General features: G+C 32.2%; 2 protein-coding genes across 4 annotated transcripts in view; one reads left to right on the forward strand and one right to left on the reverse strand.

The window, feature by feature from the left end:
• Pgant5 (polypeptide N-acetylgalactosaminyltransferase 5) overlaps positions 1 to 15,523 on the reverse strand; it is a 170,599-nt gene extending 155,076 nt beyond the window's left edge. For all 3 annotated transcript variants that reach the window (XR_016316963.1, XM_089706050.1, XM_089706048.1), the window contains exons 1-7: positions 15,381 to 15,523; positions 14,911 to 15,154; positions 14,456 to 14,666; positions 12,289 to 12,418; positions 11,831 to 11,997; positions 9,593 to 9,757; positions 3,166 to 3,319 (exon numbers count right to left, since the gene is read on the reverse strand). Coding sequence is in view for 2 of the 3 variants with exons in the window: in XM_089706050.1 (XP_089562176.1) it covers positions 3,166 to 3,319; positions 9,593 to 9,757; positions 11,831 to 11,997; positions 12,289 to 12,418; positions 14,456 to 14,666; positions 14,911 to 15,063 (980 nt within the window). In the remaining variant the exon portion in view is untranslated. The remainder of the gene's footprint in view (positions 1 to 3,165; positions 3,320 to 9,592; positions 9,758 to 11,830; positions 11,998 to 12,288; positions 12,419 to 14,455; positions 14,667 to 14,910; positions 15,155 to 15,380) is intronic.
• Positions 15,524 to 16,149: 626 nt separating this feature from the next.
• On the forward strand, positions 16,150 to 17,994 carry LOC149480989 (solute carrier family 41 member 1-like). The gene has a single exon (XM_089706056.1). It carries the CDS (start codon positions 16,388 to 16,390, stop codon positions 17,711 to 17,713), a length of 1,326 nt encoding a protein of 441 aa, XP_089562182.1. The 5' UTR covers positions 16,150 to 16,387; the 3' UTR covers positions 17,714 to 17,994.
• The last annotated feature ends 106 nt before the right edge of the window (positions 17,995 to 18,100 follow it).

Raw genomic sequence — 18,100 nt, forward strand, 5'->3', positions numbered from 1 at the left:
TAATCATGACATCAAAATAATACCTATATAATTTATCAGCTATCAACAATATCGACATGTTATAAACAAGGATTTCTTTTTTTAATTTTCCGATAATCAAATTGACGAAAGCCACATATAATCAAATGTAAGTAATAATTTACATACAGTTAAGTACTCCATCAATTATTGAAAGTCCTTATCGAATTTACGAAAGGCATTTTATAAAAGGGAACTTCTAAGAAATTTAATCGAATATCAATCAATCGATCGATAAGAATTAATTATTCTAAAAATATCAATGGAATTGGGTGTGCAATTAATTTTAATAATAACTTGAACATTTTTCCACGGCGATCATAAATATTTAATCGGCAATAAGTACATAACATGTACATATTATTTGGTATAAATATATTAATCGTATTTTACAACTTCATAGATTTCAATGTCTCCATTATTCTAGCAATACATTCGCGAATACACATATGCTATCGACAAAGTTCGAACATTATAAGGGTACCTATTCAAAAGTATCAAACATTTTAAAGTACAAATAGTATAATACAACGGGTCTTTCAACTCTGCTAGACTCTTCGGAGTCACGGCCAACATGCACATTTACGTAACACCTCCGCAAACCGGTCCGAATCCATATTTATCATTGATACTACATTTTTTTAACCTTTTACTTTCATGAAAATGGTTCGTTGAAGGACACAAGATCAAAAGTGCACTCAAATTAAATGCAAGAGACGAATCTTATAGAACTGACTTGGCGCATATTGATGATCAATATTACAGGATAGAAAATGAATGAATCGAGATCGTAGGCTCAGAAAAAAAGATTTATGGACGAGGGGAAAGTGTTAATTAATGTATACGGTAATGATTAAAACGGTAATTTAACATTGATCAATGAAGGAAATTTTAAATTTTTATCATGTTTATAAGAATTGAAGTACCAATTCTACATTGCAGAAGGATCTAGGATATATTATAACGGCGGCCTTATCGCTAAATAGCGATTGCTGCCAGACAACCGGTTGTACAGAGAGAAATTAAGTAAAGGATAGGAGTAGGAAAGAAATTAATCCATATATTGTCAATCGTCAGGGAACATTTGAAGCAAGCTTCCTTATATGAAAATTCTTTTCTCCGCTTTAGCCATACTGCACAGAAACAGCCACCGATAAATACAGGAAGTGCATACTTTAAAACAAGTTACACCTACTAATAAAATAGCGATACAAACTCGTTAATTCCAACACGGTGTCCCATAAACATACGATGTGGTTTAAAAGGAGCCGTTCGACCATGAAACACGTGATTGTAATGCATGACTGATACGTCATAATTACCAATTTTCTATTATTTGATGATTATGCGTTAGAACAATTAAAACTCACATTTACTGGTCATTACTTTTATAGCGACGTGATATTTTTTCCATAAAAATTGGAGAAAAAAAATCTCGAAAGTAAATCACGTAGATTCATTGTATACAAAATAAATAGTAACTAAGAAGCTTTTCTATAATAAGTTTATAATACGCAGTACGTATCTATTCATTATCATAAGAAAAATGTAGTACAAGGTGAAGAAAACGAAGAGCATTACAACCTTGAAAAACCACAAGAGGAAAAAAATGCAAAAGCTAATTATCTTTTAATTAACAAAATATTTCAAATAATTTGCAAAATTAATTAACATTCATATGAAAACAACGAAATTACACTCTCGATATTAATGAATAACGTCTAACAATATTAAACAAGTGATAAATACCAAATGAATTAACTCAGATTGCAGACACAATACCGCGATAGAATTGTATGGGTTTTTTAATTAGATTACAGAAACCTGAACAATAGTAATTGATAAGTTCAGATAGGATTAAGCTATAGAATTTCCACTGTTTAGCATTACTGGAAATTCCGATTGTCTATTTAATCAGATTTACAAGTAAAATGGTCATTAAAATGCAAGGAAAGATCTTTTTACCTTCCCGTTATTTATTATCAACTGACCACAAGATATTCAATCACTGTAAATGACATTAGGTACTTTTTTATTCTTCATTAGGTACATATTTAATTTATTCTTCATCTCTATTGTAATTTGTATATCAGTCACATTCAAGCTTACTCTTTAGTCTTTTATCTTCTTAAATTATGATTTTGAATTCACTTTGTACAAATACATTTGCACCCGAAATGTAAAATTCTAATGTTCCAAATAAATAATTAAATGAAACAGGGGTACTTGAACAAATAATTGAACTATGTACACTTATAAACGTCGGAAGCGTGAACAATAGGAGACGCGGGTTACGCAAGCAAAACAATCTTGAGTTACGATCGCTGCAACCTTGGGACCATAGATTCTGCATATGTAGTTTTCTCTAAGATTTTTTTTTATTTACCTACTGTTTCCTAGCTTGGACAATATAATAATGACGATTAACTATCATATCGCTTTTAATTGTAGTACTGGTATCGGAAAATTCCTGGATTTGAAAATTATTGATGTCAAAAAATCTGTCTTGTGCGCTATTATACTTTGAGGACCTAACATAGACCCTTGTGGTACTCCCCATTGATTCGAAGACATAAATAAGTGACGATTTTTTTATAATTTGCTACAGAACACTGCAATATGAGTAAGGAAATTATAATGTATAAATATTGACCTTCTGATATGTAAAGCAGATTAAATATATAGCCTTATCACACGGTAAATTATTCGCTTTAGTAGCGCACTTAATGTGTACAGGAAAAAAGCATGAAAACGATACAATTTGTTCTTTAATTTAACGCTTATATTATTAAAAATTATAACAAAATTTTGAATTTTCTTTGGTTTACAGACACAAAAATTTTGTTTTGTTTTGAAATATCAATATCAAAGTTATTTATGTCAATTGTCATCGCATTACAGGATATTAATTAATAATATATAGAGTTCATAAAAACACTACACACGTTTCACTTATCGGAAAATATTAGTATTCATATTTTGTCGAAAATATTGCACATCCTACCAACCCTAACAAAAAATATTCCAACCAAAATAGAAATCAAATTTTACATTCACCGTCCGAGGGTCCTCAACGTAACCTTTAATTAAAAACACCAAGAGTACCGAGCTTCAATGAAACTTGAAAATCCGATGTCAACTACTTACCATCTGAAGTTGAGTTTCCAATTGAAGCCGCCCCAAGTCATGTCGGACGCTTGTATGTACTCGAATGTTGTGTCGGAGATGACATCTATAATCGGGCAGACCACTGTTGATCTGTCTTCCACTATCCTTGCGAGCAGCGGCTCTAGCCAACCCTCTGTTGACAAATAGGACTTGTTAAATAACTAGTTGTGACGAGTATCAACATCCGCAGATGAAGTCGCGGGTAAAAGAAAGTATTTCTATAGATCTTGTGTTATTTTGGAACATAAACTACATCCAACAAGTTTCATGAAAATCTTATATCTGCACTATGATTCACGTTTATTTGTGTTTAATCTGTTTAAATTACCTTAACCTACTGATAAATAGCTAAACGTGTAACGTGTAAACCTACTAGTAAATTCAAACTCAAACTCAAACATATATTTATTCAATTAGACTTCTTCTAGAAGCACTTTTACACCATTACATACTTATTTTAACATTTACCACCTATTCGGAAAGCAGTATCTACGGAGAAGAACCGGCAAGAAACTCCATAGTTGCTCTTTTAAATCATGTCAGTTTTACAATTTAATTATACAATATACATACCTAATATGTAACATCATATATTACAATAATAATATGCCAAAGAACTGTCCTGTGGTTTTTACGCGACAACCCTCCATGGGTTTTTATCGTCAATTAAATAATCAATCTCATATTAAATATCATACTATTCAAAAATAGACATCTATTTCTATTATATACAATATCATATTCGGTTTTTACAGATATTAATACCTAATAAAGTACCTACACTAGGACAACGATATAATACTACAGTACAGTCTAGGCTAGATAAAGGACAGTCTAAAAGTTGCCTTTCGGTGTCCTTATCGTAACTTGATTTATGACATTATATGGATATACAGGGTGTACCAAAAAGTAGTGATGAACGGAAGCTGAGAGGTAGAGGACCTAGAGGGCTATCCGAATCACCCCCATGTATGTCATGCGATTTTTCGTATTTTCGGAGTTATGACGATTTTTTCAATTTTTCACCTATCGCCGAGTACGATGATATTTTCACTCATGCTGACGTCAATGATTGCGGAAGATGGTTGATTTTTTTTGTGTGCTAAGCTGAAAGATAGGCCAATTCAGTATGGTAACATTTACTATCGTTAGATCTTTGAATGGAATAAAAAAAAGAATGAAATGGCAAGAAAGATAAAATTACCCAGTATGTTCACCACTTCAAGGGCCCGTAAAAAAATAAAATCACATAAAAAAAGTTTTCCGTTTGACTTTTAAAAACTTGCTCTATCTATCAGATAGCTACCCTGAAAATTTCATTTTATTATTCAGAAGGCTTCAATCGAAAAATTTGAATCTAAATGTGGTAAGTGCAAAAATTGAATTAACATGATGATCATTAAAACCAATAAATAGGTGTTTAATTACCAGAAATTTTTAAAATAACCCCGCTGTTGCTCAATGCAAGTGCGACATCACCGTAAAAAGTAGTCTTTTAAATGTCTGAATGCCCTTTTATCATTTTTAATGGTTTCTTCTGCTACTATGAATTTCCGGGTTATTTCGTCCAAATTGTGGCAGTCTCTCGTCTTTGTAGTATACCCACGGAAAATAATCAATAGGGTTTATGTCCGGGGACCGTGCAGGCCAGGCTAAAGGGCCAAGATACCCTGAAAAATGGATTGGTCGTTGCAGCCTGCGCATGCGCCGGTGAAGCCTGCCTTAAAGCCTGGCCTCCACGGTCCCTCGACCTAAACCCCATTGATTTGTTTCAATGAGAATATTAAAAAGACTTCGGCTACTTGAGAGAATGCCACAATTTAGACGAAATAACCCGGAAATTCATAGTAACAGAAGAAACCATTAAAAATGATAAAAGGGCATTCAGACATTTAAAAGACTACTTTTTACGGTGATGTCGCACTTGCATTGAGCAACAGCGGGGTTATTTTAAAAATTTCTGGTAATTAAACACCTATTTATTGGTTTTAATGATCATCATGTTAATTCAATTTTTGCACTTACCACATTTAGATTTAAATTTTTCGATTGAAGCCTTCTGAATAATAAAATGAAATTTTCAGGGTAGCTATCTGATAGATAGAGCAAGTTTTTAAAAGTCAAACGGAAAACTTTTTTTATGTGATTTTATTTTTTTACGGGCCCTTGAAGTGGTGAACATACTGGGTAATTTTATCTTTCTTGCCATTTAATTCTTTTTTTTATTCCATTCAAAGATCTAACGATAGTAAATGTTACCATACTGAATTGGCCTATCTTTCAGCTTAGCACACAAAAAAAATCAAGCATCTTCTGCAATCATTGACGTCAGCATGAGTGAAAATATCATCGTACTCGGCGATCGGTGAAAAATTGAAAAAATCGTCATAACTCCGAAAATACGAAAAATCGCATGACATACATGGGGGTGATTCGGATAGCCCTCTAGGTCCTCTACCTCTCAGCTTCCGTTCATCACTACTTTTTGGTACACCCTGTATAGTTATTCGCGTTATTAGTTATGAACTATGAAACACTACGCAATTTCTACTACATTATATTTATTCTGTTATAATACCTATATTCATACAATATGATGAAAACATAACTTTCTGGCTGTCTATTACGCTTTGCCGTCTCTGAGCCAATTTTGATGAAATTTGGAACAAATATAAAATATACCTAGGGAAAGGATGTATATGCTTTTTGTCAAGAAAACAAATCTTAATGTGAGTGAAATAGGGGACGGAAAATGTACGGTGGTCACGCGATATTGTGAAATGCACGCGAGCGAAGCCGAGGGCGGATAGCTAGTTTCTCATTAAAGCTGGAGAAACTTGCTTCAAAAATAGGTTACACACGTTTCAAAGAAACTAATTAGTACAATAGAATGAAACGATGCCAGATTTTTTTGTGTCGTAATCATCGTAATGTGTCAAAACCAAACGTGTCGGAGTATCTGCCTAAACTCAAGAAATTGAACAGATTTGAACATTTCGCATATGATTTTAATAAAACCTTATTATTATTTAATCTAACATCAAAGTAGAACACAACATTTATCTAATAAAAGATCTGTATAATTGTGTTTTAATCGTATTTTGCCATATCTTAACATCAAAAACATCGCAAAACAATTGTATACATGGTCCATTAATCGATAAAGAAATTAAATCAATAACACTGTCACTTACGAAGCAACTAATTACATTTTAAAGACAATCATATAGTATTGTAAATCAATGAATTTATTGTCGAGAAAAACCCACAATGAAATGAAATCAAACGGTACTTTATATATCGCACTCACAATCATTGAATTAACTATAAGATCGTCTAATAGTTTGATTTACATTTTATTTCAACATCCGCAATATCGGACAATTATCATTAACGAAGCAATTAATCTTTTATACTTTCATCGTAATACGGTGCTATGTGTGAGCGGGATTCTTTTCGCAACAAAACATAATTACCTAAAGAAAGATTAATTATAGAGTTATTATGAGAATCCTGTAAGAATGAATGTAAATTATTAAAGACTAGCTAGTCATCACAGCTTTGCGTGGGCTAATCCGTAATAAGACTAAAAATACATTTTTTTACTTAAAGCCGTTGTCATTCAAGAATTGTTATTTATATCTCTTAAGTCCTCGTAATATATATCTTAATTCTTATCAGTTGTTCAAGAGATTAGCGATCTTTTCGGCTTTATAATATTAGTAGTATGAATTTATTACTTGGATCAAACTGATTCATATAATACACAAGTCGATCTCATTTGTGTCAAAAGCACGAACTTTCTCTCGTCACTACTTGCTAATTACGCTAATAGGCACTCGATAAACTTGCGCCGAGACGATTCTTTAGATGACATTTTAAATATAATATTTAACCGTTCTTTTTATATTTGTACAACGAACGAAGTTATATTGTAACAATTGAGGGAATTGAATTAAATTGTGCATCCGTTTACGTTCGAAACTATTTACTTCCGTTTAGGAAATTTGTGTGAAACTATTATTTCCACGATAAGTAAGTAACAAATGTATCAATTTTATGTTATTTTTAAATCGTCCTTCTATTATATCTATTATAAATAAATAGGTAGACAACACATACGCAAAACTATCTTCGTATGTAGGTAAGCAGTTAAGTTCTTAAGATTAATTTATGAGCATGTTTATATTCATATGGAAATAGCAAATTGCAATACCAGAAATACTCGGCGTTATAATGAAAAATAGAAATGGGGAATGATAATCTACGGCCTACGCAGATGCAAATAACTTTTTGCAAGCACCAGTAAATAAATTTATAATTACGAGACCTACACTGACTGGCTCACTATCTTCTTAGTTCTTACCTATACGTTTCCTATGGAGACATTTTAATACTTACTGATTATTACATATTATAATATTGTGTAGGTGGACTTCAAGTGTTTGACCCGGGATATAAACCAAAATAAATTTCGGCTTTTATCAGGAACCACTATAGTAAAAAAATCGTTCCTCATTATATTTTTTTTAGAAATAGACTTTGAACTAACGAGCCAATGTCTATGCTAAGAAGCACCTAGAAGTATTTTCCTACAATTAAACGCTGTTAATATGGCTTTTTAACGAGACAAGATAACACTGTGGTAATTTGCATTGAATTTTAGCTACGATATACATATGTATGAACAATCGACTGCGTAAAAAAGTGTAATTGAATAATTAGTGCGTCGACAGATCATCCACTTGGCGCTGACTCCACGAGCGAGAGAATCGCGACGAGTCCGCCCTTATATCGTCGGATAATCTCCACGAACGAGCGATAATTCCGCCGCGTATCGTCGCGAGTCGTAACGGAATCGCAGCGCTTCCGCGGCGACTCGTAACGGTATCGTCACGTTTCCTTGAAGAGAACTACGAGAAGACCAGAGGCAACGCTGAAATGCCGCTGCGTTTGACAGCGCGCTCGTCGGGAGCGCGTGGCGGGCCCGCTGCTAGTCGCGGCGGGCTAGCGACGATGTAATGACTTTTTGCGCGCTCATTGCCACTCGTCGCATCGCGGCGATAATATCGCCGTGTGGAGACGGTTCCATAGAGAGTGTATAGAAATGCGTGGCACGACGATAATATCGCCGCGATTCTCTCGCTCGTGGAGTCAGCGCCTTAACATAGGGGAATGAACAGAGCACTACAATGCGTTAGAATATTTACAATAGCTAGTGTAATTGACTTTTCTTACGGATATATTTTGATTAGTTATTGAAAAAAATATACGGTACCGGAATACGGAATTAGGAACCCGTCGATTTTAGGTAGATAACATTGTGATTAAGATCGGATATATTTCGATTTCTTTCTAATATTCATATGCTGTTGTGATATGAATACGAATATGTAGGTAAACTCTAAAGCGACTTTAATGATATAAATGTATTTCTTGGAAATAGAAACCACGCTTGCAGATGGCAGGAACTTATTTATACGAAAGAAATTTCTAAAGTTACCAAACACTCAATAAATAATAAAAAAAATATATAAAAAATCGATACTTATCTACATTTAATAAAAAGTGAAAGTTAAAATGTTTCTTACTGAATCATTCTCAACCATTGAATGACATTTGGCACACTTACAATATTCAATTTTTTTAAGAGTTTAATCATTTTAAAATATGATTAACACCCAAAATATGACTCCAAATATTATAGCCGATGCACACATTCTAGTATCTATATATTGCTCGATTTCCGCGACAACGTAGGCGTTAATAGTTTACTTGTATCATTTTAAACCGGAATAAACAATTGGGTATATGACATTTCAGTCCTGTTTGGTACTAAGATAGATTATTTTGCATTAGCACAATAAACTAGGCAGTCTATTTTTTAGCGAGGTAAACTATAGGCACCTATAGGTAAGTAAATCAATCTTACTGCGGTCAGTTTAACGGTGGGTGACCATGTGGTATTTCAATTTAGCGCCTCCATGCTTCGAAGGTCACAATATGTAAGACGTTAGTCTCAAGAAACAGGCAGGAGTCATTTTACAATGTGAATAGCTATACCTACAGTATTTTTCCCAAAAACTGTGAACGCATTTCAGAATATCTTAAAAAATGATTAATGGTTTTCTACGAGCGTTTTCCTTAGCTGTAGCAGTACTTGCCCTTAGTGACCCGTGTAATAAATTCATATACAGGTATAGTACGACAATTTAAACTATCCTATCAACAAAAAAGGGTGTGTGCCGAGCACTCGTATCCGAAGTGAAACTTCTTTGGCAAAATTCAAATATACAAAAATCTTCACCTTACTCCATGACGTGACGATACCGTCAGGACGTGATCTTGAAATTTTACACTCAACGCGCCAAAACTTTCACTTCAAAATAAAAAAAAAGTAACTTACCAGTACATTCACAATGTGCATCCAGGAAGGTAATGACGTCACCCTTCACGTGTTTCGCGCCCAAAAGCCGCGCGCGGATGAGTCCCGAACGATTTTCAGTTCGGAACAAACGCGTTGGTACCGGCAGCGTCTTTATGTAGTCCTCTAGCTTCTTACCTAAGTGTTCTAGAGAACACGACGAAATAAAAAAGCTGACGTTTTTATATGTATCATGGTTACGAAGTAAGGTCATTAGATAGAAAAAAAAAACATGTACTATTAGAAATTTTTTTTTTTTAATTTTTTTCAAATACGAATCTCAAAATTTAACAGATTCATGTCTCATGGAATCAAATTTTTAAAATAAACATTATTCGTAAATAATTCGTTCAGTCATACAAAATGCATAAATAAATACCGGTCAAATGTGGCTACTTGACCACATTTTTTTACTTTTTCTTAGCTAACTTATTTATGTTAAACTTTTATTAACATTTTATGATTTGTTCATGTCATGAATGATTTCATCATTCACTTTTACTAGGTATTTCTTTAAAATATATTGAATCTGACATTATTTACAAATAAACGTAATACAGGTCAAGTTGACACTGATGTGGTATCTTGACCTTGCACATCAGTTTTCATAGGTAGATGCTTATCATTCTTGTTTTAGGCTAAATTGCTATTACTTTTTAAGTCTTCGACTTTTTAAATATTGCAGCCCGAAGCTTTACAATAAACTGTTAGGCTCTGGCTACCTGGTCAAGTTGCCACGGGATTTGTAATGATTTCATACAAAGCATTACATGTCGGATAGGGTTGTCACAAATAAGACACAAATTTTAATGAACTATTTATTTATTAAACTAAATTTAATACATATGTATATGTATATTACTTAATACTTATAGGTATTTATTAATAGGTAAGGAAACATTTATTTTTCATTAGAAATATGCTAAATCGTTGTCATCAAAGATAGTATAAGTATCCTGATTGTCCGAAATTTGCAGCAAATTTATTGATTTTACTATGCAAAACTCGAAACAGATAAAAAAAAAGGAAAAATGCAGTCACGTTATTTTTTGTGTCAACCCTAGGCGTCGGTCAAGTTGCCACGCAGCGGTCAATGGCAACTTGACCTAACCTGAGGCATCAATGCCCAAGCAAATATTTCGACAGATGAGCCTAAAATTGGATAGTTCCCACTGTAAAATCAATCTCTAGGGTTTATTACGCAACATATCAAAACTGTACTCACCTGAGATGTGCAGTTTAAGCTCTACAAACATAATAATACTGACACCGGCAAAAGATCCTTGGTCACAGTCACACTTCGATAGGTTATATTGCGAGAACCAACAGCGTTACCGCTTTAAAATTAAAATATGTTGCCAATTAATATTTTAAAAACCTACCAACATCGATACGTTAGGTCAATTTGCTTTCAATTCTACAAAATTTGATATTTTGTTGTTAAACGGAAGGTGTGGTCAAGTTGCCAAGTAAAGGTCAAGTAGCCACATTTGACGGTACTTATTTGAATATCTAGAGCGCATGAATAATTAATGTTTTAAATATTAAATAACTTGATTTGGAAATTTATCAAATAGTAATTTAGATGCTACATTTTTGTTTCTAAGATAATATATTCGTAAGTAATTTTTATGAGTTTGCTTTAAGATTGTTTCAGAACCAACATATTAACCGGCTTTTAAAAAGTATCAAAATATTTACGATAAATAATACCATATAATATGGTGATACATAGTTTAAAGAAGAATCAACATTTTTATTTCCTTACAAATGGTTCTCTTTACATTCCTAATAACACATTTAAAACACATTGGCAAATATTTATTCAGCTCTATAAATGTCAAATCACCTTTGTTAAAATTCCATGTAAAAACCATTTACATATTCCAATATATTTCTGAACCATAAATTAAAAAAGTACAAAGAATGAGACACTAATTGAAAACCTACATTTTTAATACTGAACATTTAATTCAACAGTCTAAAAACGCACTATAACCTTTCCCTTTCACCAAACGCTTACATTACAGTAGACAGTAACAATAAATAATCCAAAAGCCTGTACATTTAAATGTACACTTAAATTACATTACAGTAGAAAGGAACAATAAAAAGTTCTGTACATATAAATGTATATGTCAAGCAATTTAAAATAATATTAAAGTAGACCGCAACAATAAAAAATTCTGTACAATTAAATGCACACGTCACATAACTTACCTTTCTCACTAGCATCATCAACCAATATAATCTCCTTCAACAGAGGCCGAGGTGATCTGTTTATTGTACTCCATACAGTCCTTATTAGAGTGGACCATGCTTCATTGTGAAATACTATCACTACACTTGTGGTTGGCAGCAATGTAGGGTACGGCTTATCTTTGCATCTATGTAAAAATGTTATCTAGTCTAGATTATATGTATTGTTATATTTCGACTACTAAAAGGATATGAATTCATTTTTAAAGGTATAGCAGTTTTGTTCAGGTTTATCTGTCATCTCTTCTATATTTTTGTAAATACACACTTTTTAATTTAAAAAAATTACAACATGATTCATGTTGTTACAAAGGTAACATAACAAAATAGGAAAATAATGATCGCATTAACAAATTAAATGAGATATATTTAAATAATTCTTAATTATGAAACAAAAGTATTAAAACTTAATTACTCACTTTTCAAACCTCACATCAGTCAATGACCTATTTAATGAGATCATGTCACTAGCCATTAAATTAAATTGATTCTCCTGAAATTTGTCCAACATCACCTTCTCTTGTTCTATTGGAATGTTTACAGCCTTACCTGTAGCAAAAGTTAAAATTCAGTAAGTACCAATTGACATATTATAATTTTTAACCTAGTCTATAATACATTTATTCTCTAGATTCATACCCAAAACAGAAATTAAAATAGGAATAGGATTCTTATGCAAAATATTACATATAAACAAAAGTATAAATTTATCTGTCACCTAGAATCTTCAAATCTACGAAAAAAATCCAACTAACCTATTAGTCCAGGAGGAATCGGCGCATGAGTACCGAAAACTATTCCACCTCAATTTTTTTACGTGATCCTCTTCAAATTGCCCTACTGATGATATAAATGCATGTTGCCATGGGGCAACCCGGTGCCATATTGTTTAAACCGAAATTGTTTAAACAATTGCAAGGAATTGTTATTTTTCAACCGGACAAATTTTTTTTATATTTTTTATCGAAATACCAATAAAAAAGGTCCAATTACTTTTCACGATAAAGTTAATATTTTCAAAGATATGAATTTTTTAAGGTTTGAAAAATCTCAAATTTGGGTACTTTCGACCCATGAAAAATATATTTAAAAAAAAAATAATATATAAGTAATATTTTTTTTTCAATTCTCTATACAATAGTTAATAATATTGTTAATAGAGATTTAAGAAAATTTCATTGTTTATATCTGTTTTTTAATTGTTAACTTCGCGCGCTCACAAATAATATAAGTTGCATACTTCTATGTGGTTGTGATTCAGAAGACTGTAAGAATATAATATATAAAAATAATATTGATAATAAATAAATACTTATTTTTAAATCTTGTTTTATTATTTCATACTTCTCCATCTATAACTTTCGTTTGAAGAAGTTATTCAATGTAATTAATAAGGTAAAAGACCTAGTTATTGACACTTTAAATTTTATTTTAGTTAAAAAAAAAACAAATCAATTCTAATAAATTAATAAATATAATTTTTGAATTAAAAATTTTAAGATCTTTGGTTTTTTGAGAACATTTCATTCTTTTAATTAAAATCAAATTGCGAGTGTCAAACAACTAGGCCAGTGTCAATAACTGGGTCTTTTACCTTACTTGCTGTTTCAATAACAAAAAAGTAATATAAACTGACAAAAAAGTAATTTTAATTACATGTTTCAATTTATGCTTAAATAACTTTAAAAAAATTGATTTCAGAAAAAAATATATAAGAAACAAATTGTAGACAATTTAATTATTAATAAGATTGCTCTCTTTAGAAATCTTGATAAAGTTGATAGTTTTTAAGATAAATGATAAATAATGATTCAAGACACAGAGAGGCCGATGCAGCGCATGAGTAAGAGAGAGACGGCGATACTTAAAGGTAAGCGGCGCGTACTTGTGAGCGCGCGAAGTTAACAATTAAAAAACAGATATAAACAATGAAATTTTCTTAAATCTCTATTAACAATATTATTAACTATTGTATAGAGAATTGAAAAAAAAATATTACTTATATATTATTTTTTTTTTAAATATATTTTTCATGGGTCGAAAGTACCCAAATTTGAGATTTTTCAAACCTTAAAAAATTCATATCTTTGAAAATATTAACTTTATCGTGAAAAGTAATTGGACCTTTTTTATTGGTATTTCGATAAAAAATATAAAAAAAATTTGTCCGGTTGAAAAATAACAATTCCTTGCAATTGTTTAAACAATTTCGGTTTAAACAATATGGCACCGGGTTGCCCCATGGCAACATGCATTTATATCATCAGTAGGGCAATTTGAAGAGGATCACGTAAAAAAATTGAGGTGGAATAGTTTTCGGTACTCATGCGCCGATTCCTCCTGGACTATATACTATAATATTATAAAGCTGAAGAGTTTGTTTGTTTGTTTGTTTGAACGCGTTAATCTCGAGAACTACTGGTCCGATTTGAAAAAATCTTTTGGTGTTAGATAGCCCATTTATCAAGGAAGGTTATAGGCTATATATCATCACGCTACAACCAACAGGGGTGGAGCCACGGGGGTGAAACCGCGCGGAGCAGCTAGTCAATAATAATTTCACATTCAAACATAAATATATCATACCCATTTCACCAGGAGATTCCCCTTGAGGTTTTATGGGTGGAACACGTTTCCATCTCTTCAGCCTTGATGTGGGGTATGGAGCCAGGTTCAAGCCATCCTCCCCAACATCTGAATCCACCTCATTCTCCTCAATGTTTGTGTCATCTTCAGCTATATCCCTTTGTAAGCCAGCTGCTATTGCAGCTTTTTTACCCTTCAGTTCTACCATATCCTGAGAGAATATTTGTGGTGTAAATAAATATTTTAAGTGTGAATATTTTTAAATACCATTTATATAGATAAAATTAATATTAATTATTCGTTAATGACGAAAACTTCGGCCGTTTTTATTAATTTTTTGACAAAAACTGCTAAAGCATACAATTATGAGTATGGCTGTAATCAAAGCTATACCAATTATTTAAAGCACAGCAAGTTTAAATCTTAAATTTAAATAAACTTATTGGTTTACTCACACTAATACCATATTCGTTTGTTGTTTTCTTATTGCATCCATCGCCAAAACAGTCGGAATACAAAGTGAGAATGGCTACATCCACCAACAACCACACCAGAGATGTAAGAAGGATTATGCGACATGTGTGTATCCTTATTTTACTTCTAAACATTTTAAAAAAATAATTTAGCTTCAGGAAAGTTTATTTTATTGCCACATGTCAACTTCAACACGCGATTGTCACTCGTAAGGATACCGTTCACCTGTAACAATGGCAATTAGAACTATAATTGGATATCTAAAAACTGCATTTAATTCATCTCGTTAATTAATTAACTTTAATATGAAACCAGCGGTCTCAAGCACATATCGTTCGATGTTAAATAATAAGTAGGTTTCCGGATCTAAATTTTTAACTAAGTAGGTATATTGTAAATGTAAATCCTTAGGTTCTTTCCCTGATTTTCATAAACTAACGTATACACTTACAAATTTATTTTTAACGATGGTGTAATTTATACACGCAATGTAAAATTAATTTAAAAATATAACTAAATCACAGAAAGGGGCTAGCGGCCTCCTAACGCCACTTGTATACGCAACACATAACTGCTAAACGTCAAACTTTCTAGTTTGTCTTGTTTCCTGAGATCAAAACTTCAAGAGCGCCGTGTCCTTGTGTTCGGATACACGTTCAGATTTTGTAAAATAACCCATACAAATATTTATTATTCTCGAAACTTATCATGGATATATACGTTTAACATAAAAAAAATTCAAATTTTTAGACAGCTTCAACAGCTATATTACAGTCCTAAAAAATTCTATTTTTAAATTTGAGTCCTGAATGTTAATTATTAATTTTTTTATTAGCTATCAGACTTCATAGCGAGAGAATAGAGACTCGCTCTAATCGGGATAATTTTAATTATTATTACTAGCAGTCCGCCCCGGCTACGCCCATGGTACATATTTACGTTTTCTCTCAGTAAGAACCATCCCCGTACTTCAAGGAATATTATAAAAAAGAATTATCAAAATCGGTCCACCCGTTCACGCGTGATGCCGTGACCAAGAGAAATAGGGATTCATTTTTAAATATAAAGATGAATAGGTAATGCAATGCAATACTGTAATAAGCTCAGAGGTAATAAGACTGTAATTGTAAATGCAAAAAAGCTAAGCAAAAAAGGAATGATATTTTATCTGTAGTAGACACGTAAATTATTATCTTATGCTGTCATTAATGTCAATGTATATCACCTGTTTGTGTCAGTGTCACTTTATTTTTACTGTTTTATTTTTTTATTTTATTTATAGATTAGTAATGTAATTACTTTTGTAAATACATAGTAGACATTAGCACTGGGGTAACTAGAATAACTCGTTGCGGTAACGATACTATAACAATGTTAAGCCTACTCAAATTACTAATAACTTATTAATGTCTACGTGGACCATTAATTAAAAAATAATAATCGACTTACCAATTAGCAATGAATAGAACTAAAAGCAATAATTCTAAAAATATGAATAATACTGAGTGCAACGACGACAGTGATATGAGTGCGAACGTGTACAAACTTATAACCAACGAGGATAAACCGCCAGATATTAAATATGATAAAGAAAACTCTTGGGTTGCAGCAGTGCAAATGTTTGTGTCGTTTTTACTTGCTGGATTTGGTATGGTGGCCGCCAGCCTCCTCCTGGACGTAGTTCAACATTGGGACGTTTTTCAAAATATTTCTGGAGTATACATTCTTGTGCCAGCACTTTTAGGCCTAAAAGGAAATTTGGAAATGACTCTAGCTTCGCGCATGTCGACACATGCTAACATGGGATACTTAGAGGCAAGTTTAAATCAATTAATTATAGGCAACCTGTGCCTTATACAGTGTCAAGCTGTTTTAGTGGGATTCTTAGCAGCTATGGCTGCAGTTGCTATGGGATGGATTCCTCAAGGTGTGTTTGATATTCATCAAGCTATGCTGCTATGTGCCTCTAGTGTCCTAACAGCATCTGTTGCAAGTTTTGTGCTTGGACTGATTATGATAGGAGTAATTGTTGTATCAAAGAAGATGAATATCAATCCAGACAATGTGGCTACACCAATAGCAGCTAGTTTGGGTGATTTAACAACCTTGGCACTGTTATCTTGGATATCTTCGGTGCTATATAGATCTCTTGGCACAAGTTTGATATTGCCATCTATAATTATAATTATAGGTGCAATATTAGTTCCTGTGTGTGGATATGTTGCATCAAAAAATAGTTTTACGACGCAAGCATTGGATGAGGGCTGGGTCCCTGTAGTGTCTGGTATGGTTATAAGCAGCACTGGTGGACTGATATTGGGGTACACAGTAGCTAGTTATGAAGGTGTTGCAGTGTTTCAATTAGTTATAAATGGTATAGGTGGTAATATGGCAGCAGTGCACGCTTCTAGACTCTCCACTTTATTGCACAAAGGGCAAAAAGAAAAATCTGTGATAAGTAACACCACTAAATTGCTCATGTTGATGGTTATACCTGGACAGTTAATATTTGTTTATACAATAGGGTACTTAAAAGCGGGACACACATCTGTTACACCTATATTTATATTGATTTACATGTGTGCAGCACTTTTACAAGTGTTTCTTTTATTAGTGATAAGTCATTATTTAGTTGTATGGATGTGGAAATTAGGTTTAGATCCAGATAATTCTGCAATACCATACCTGACTGCGTTAGGTGATTTACTCGGAACTGCATTTCTGGGTATCGCCTTCCACATATTGTTTGCCATAGGTGATAGAGATTCAGATTTAGGCGACTGATTTTGTTGTACTTATTTTAAATGTCAAATTTTATGAATGTAGGTTTGTAAATTGTAGGTACCTAATTATTATATTTCCAAAGTATTTCTTGTACAGACCTTGATGTAATATTTCTTAATTTTAGGTACTTATTATTTTTATTACAAATAATTTAGTTATTCTGTAATGCAGCATTATATTGTATTACTTACTGTACTATAAAGACATTGGTGCTACAGATGTATTTTATCATATCATATTTTTTCTGAGAATATAAACTTTACCTTTTAAATAAAACAAAGTACAAATGTTGTTTTATTAATTCCAAATATACCTGTTTTAAATTTCATAATGTATAGATGTCTTCTTTAATAACATTTTTCAATAAAATAATAATAATTAATTAAT

This window comes from Colias philodice, chromosome 17 (genome assembly GCF_061535455.1).
Source record: "Colias philodice isolate Cphi_HAF_F1 chromosome 17, ilColPhil1 Martin Lab GWU primary, whole genome shotgun sequence".
In the NCBI taxonomy this organism is placed as follows: domain Eukaryota; kingdom Metazoa; phylum Arthropoda; class Insecta; order Lepidoptera; family Pieridae; genus Colias; species Colias philodice.

Bases quoted from the DNA above. Each gene is read 5' to 3' on its own strand.
- LOC149480989 (XM_089706056.1), top strand. From the start codon at position 16,388: ATGAATAGAACTAAAAGCAATAATTCTAAAAATATGAATAATACTGAG.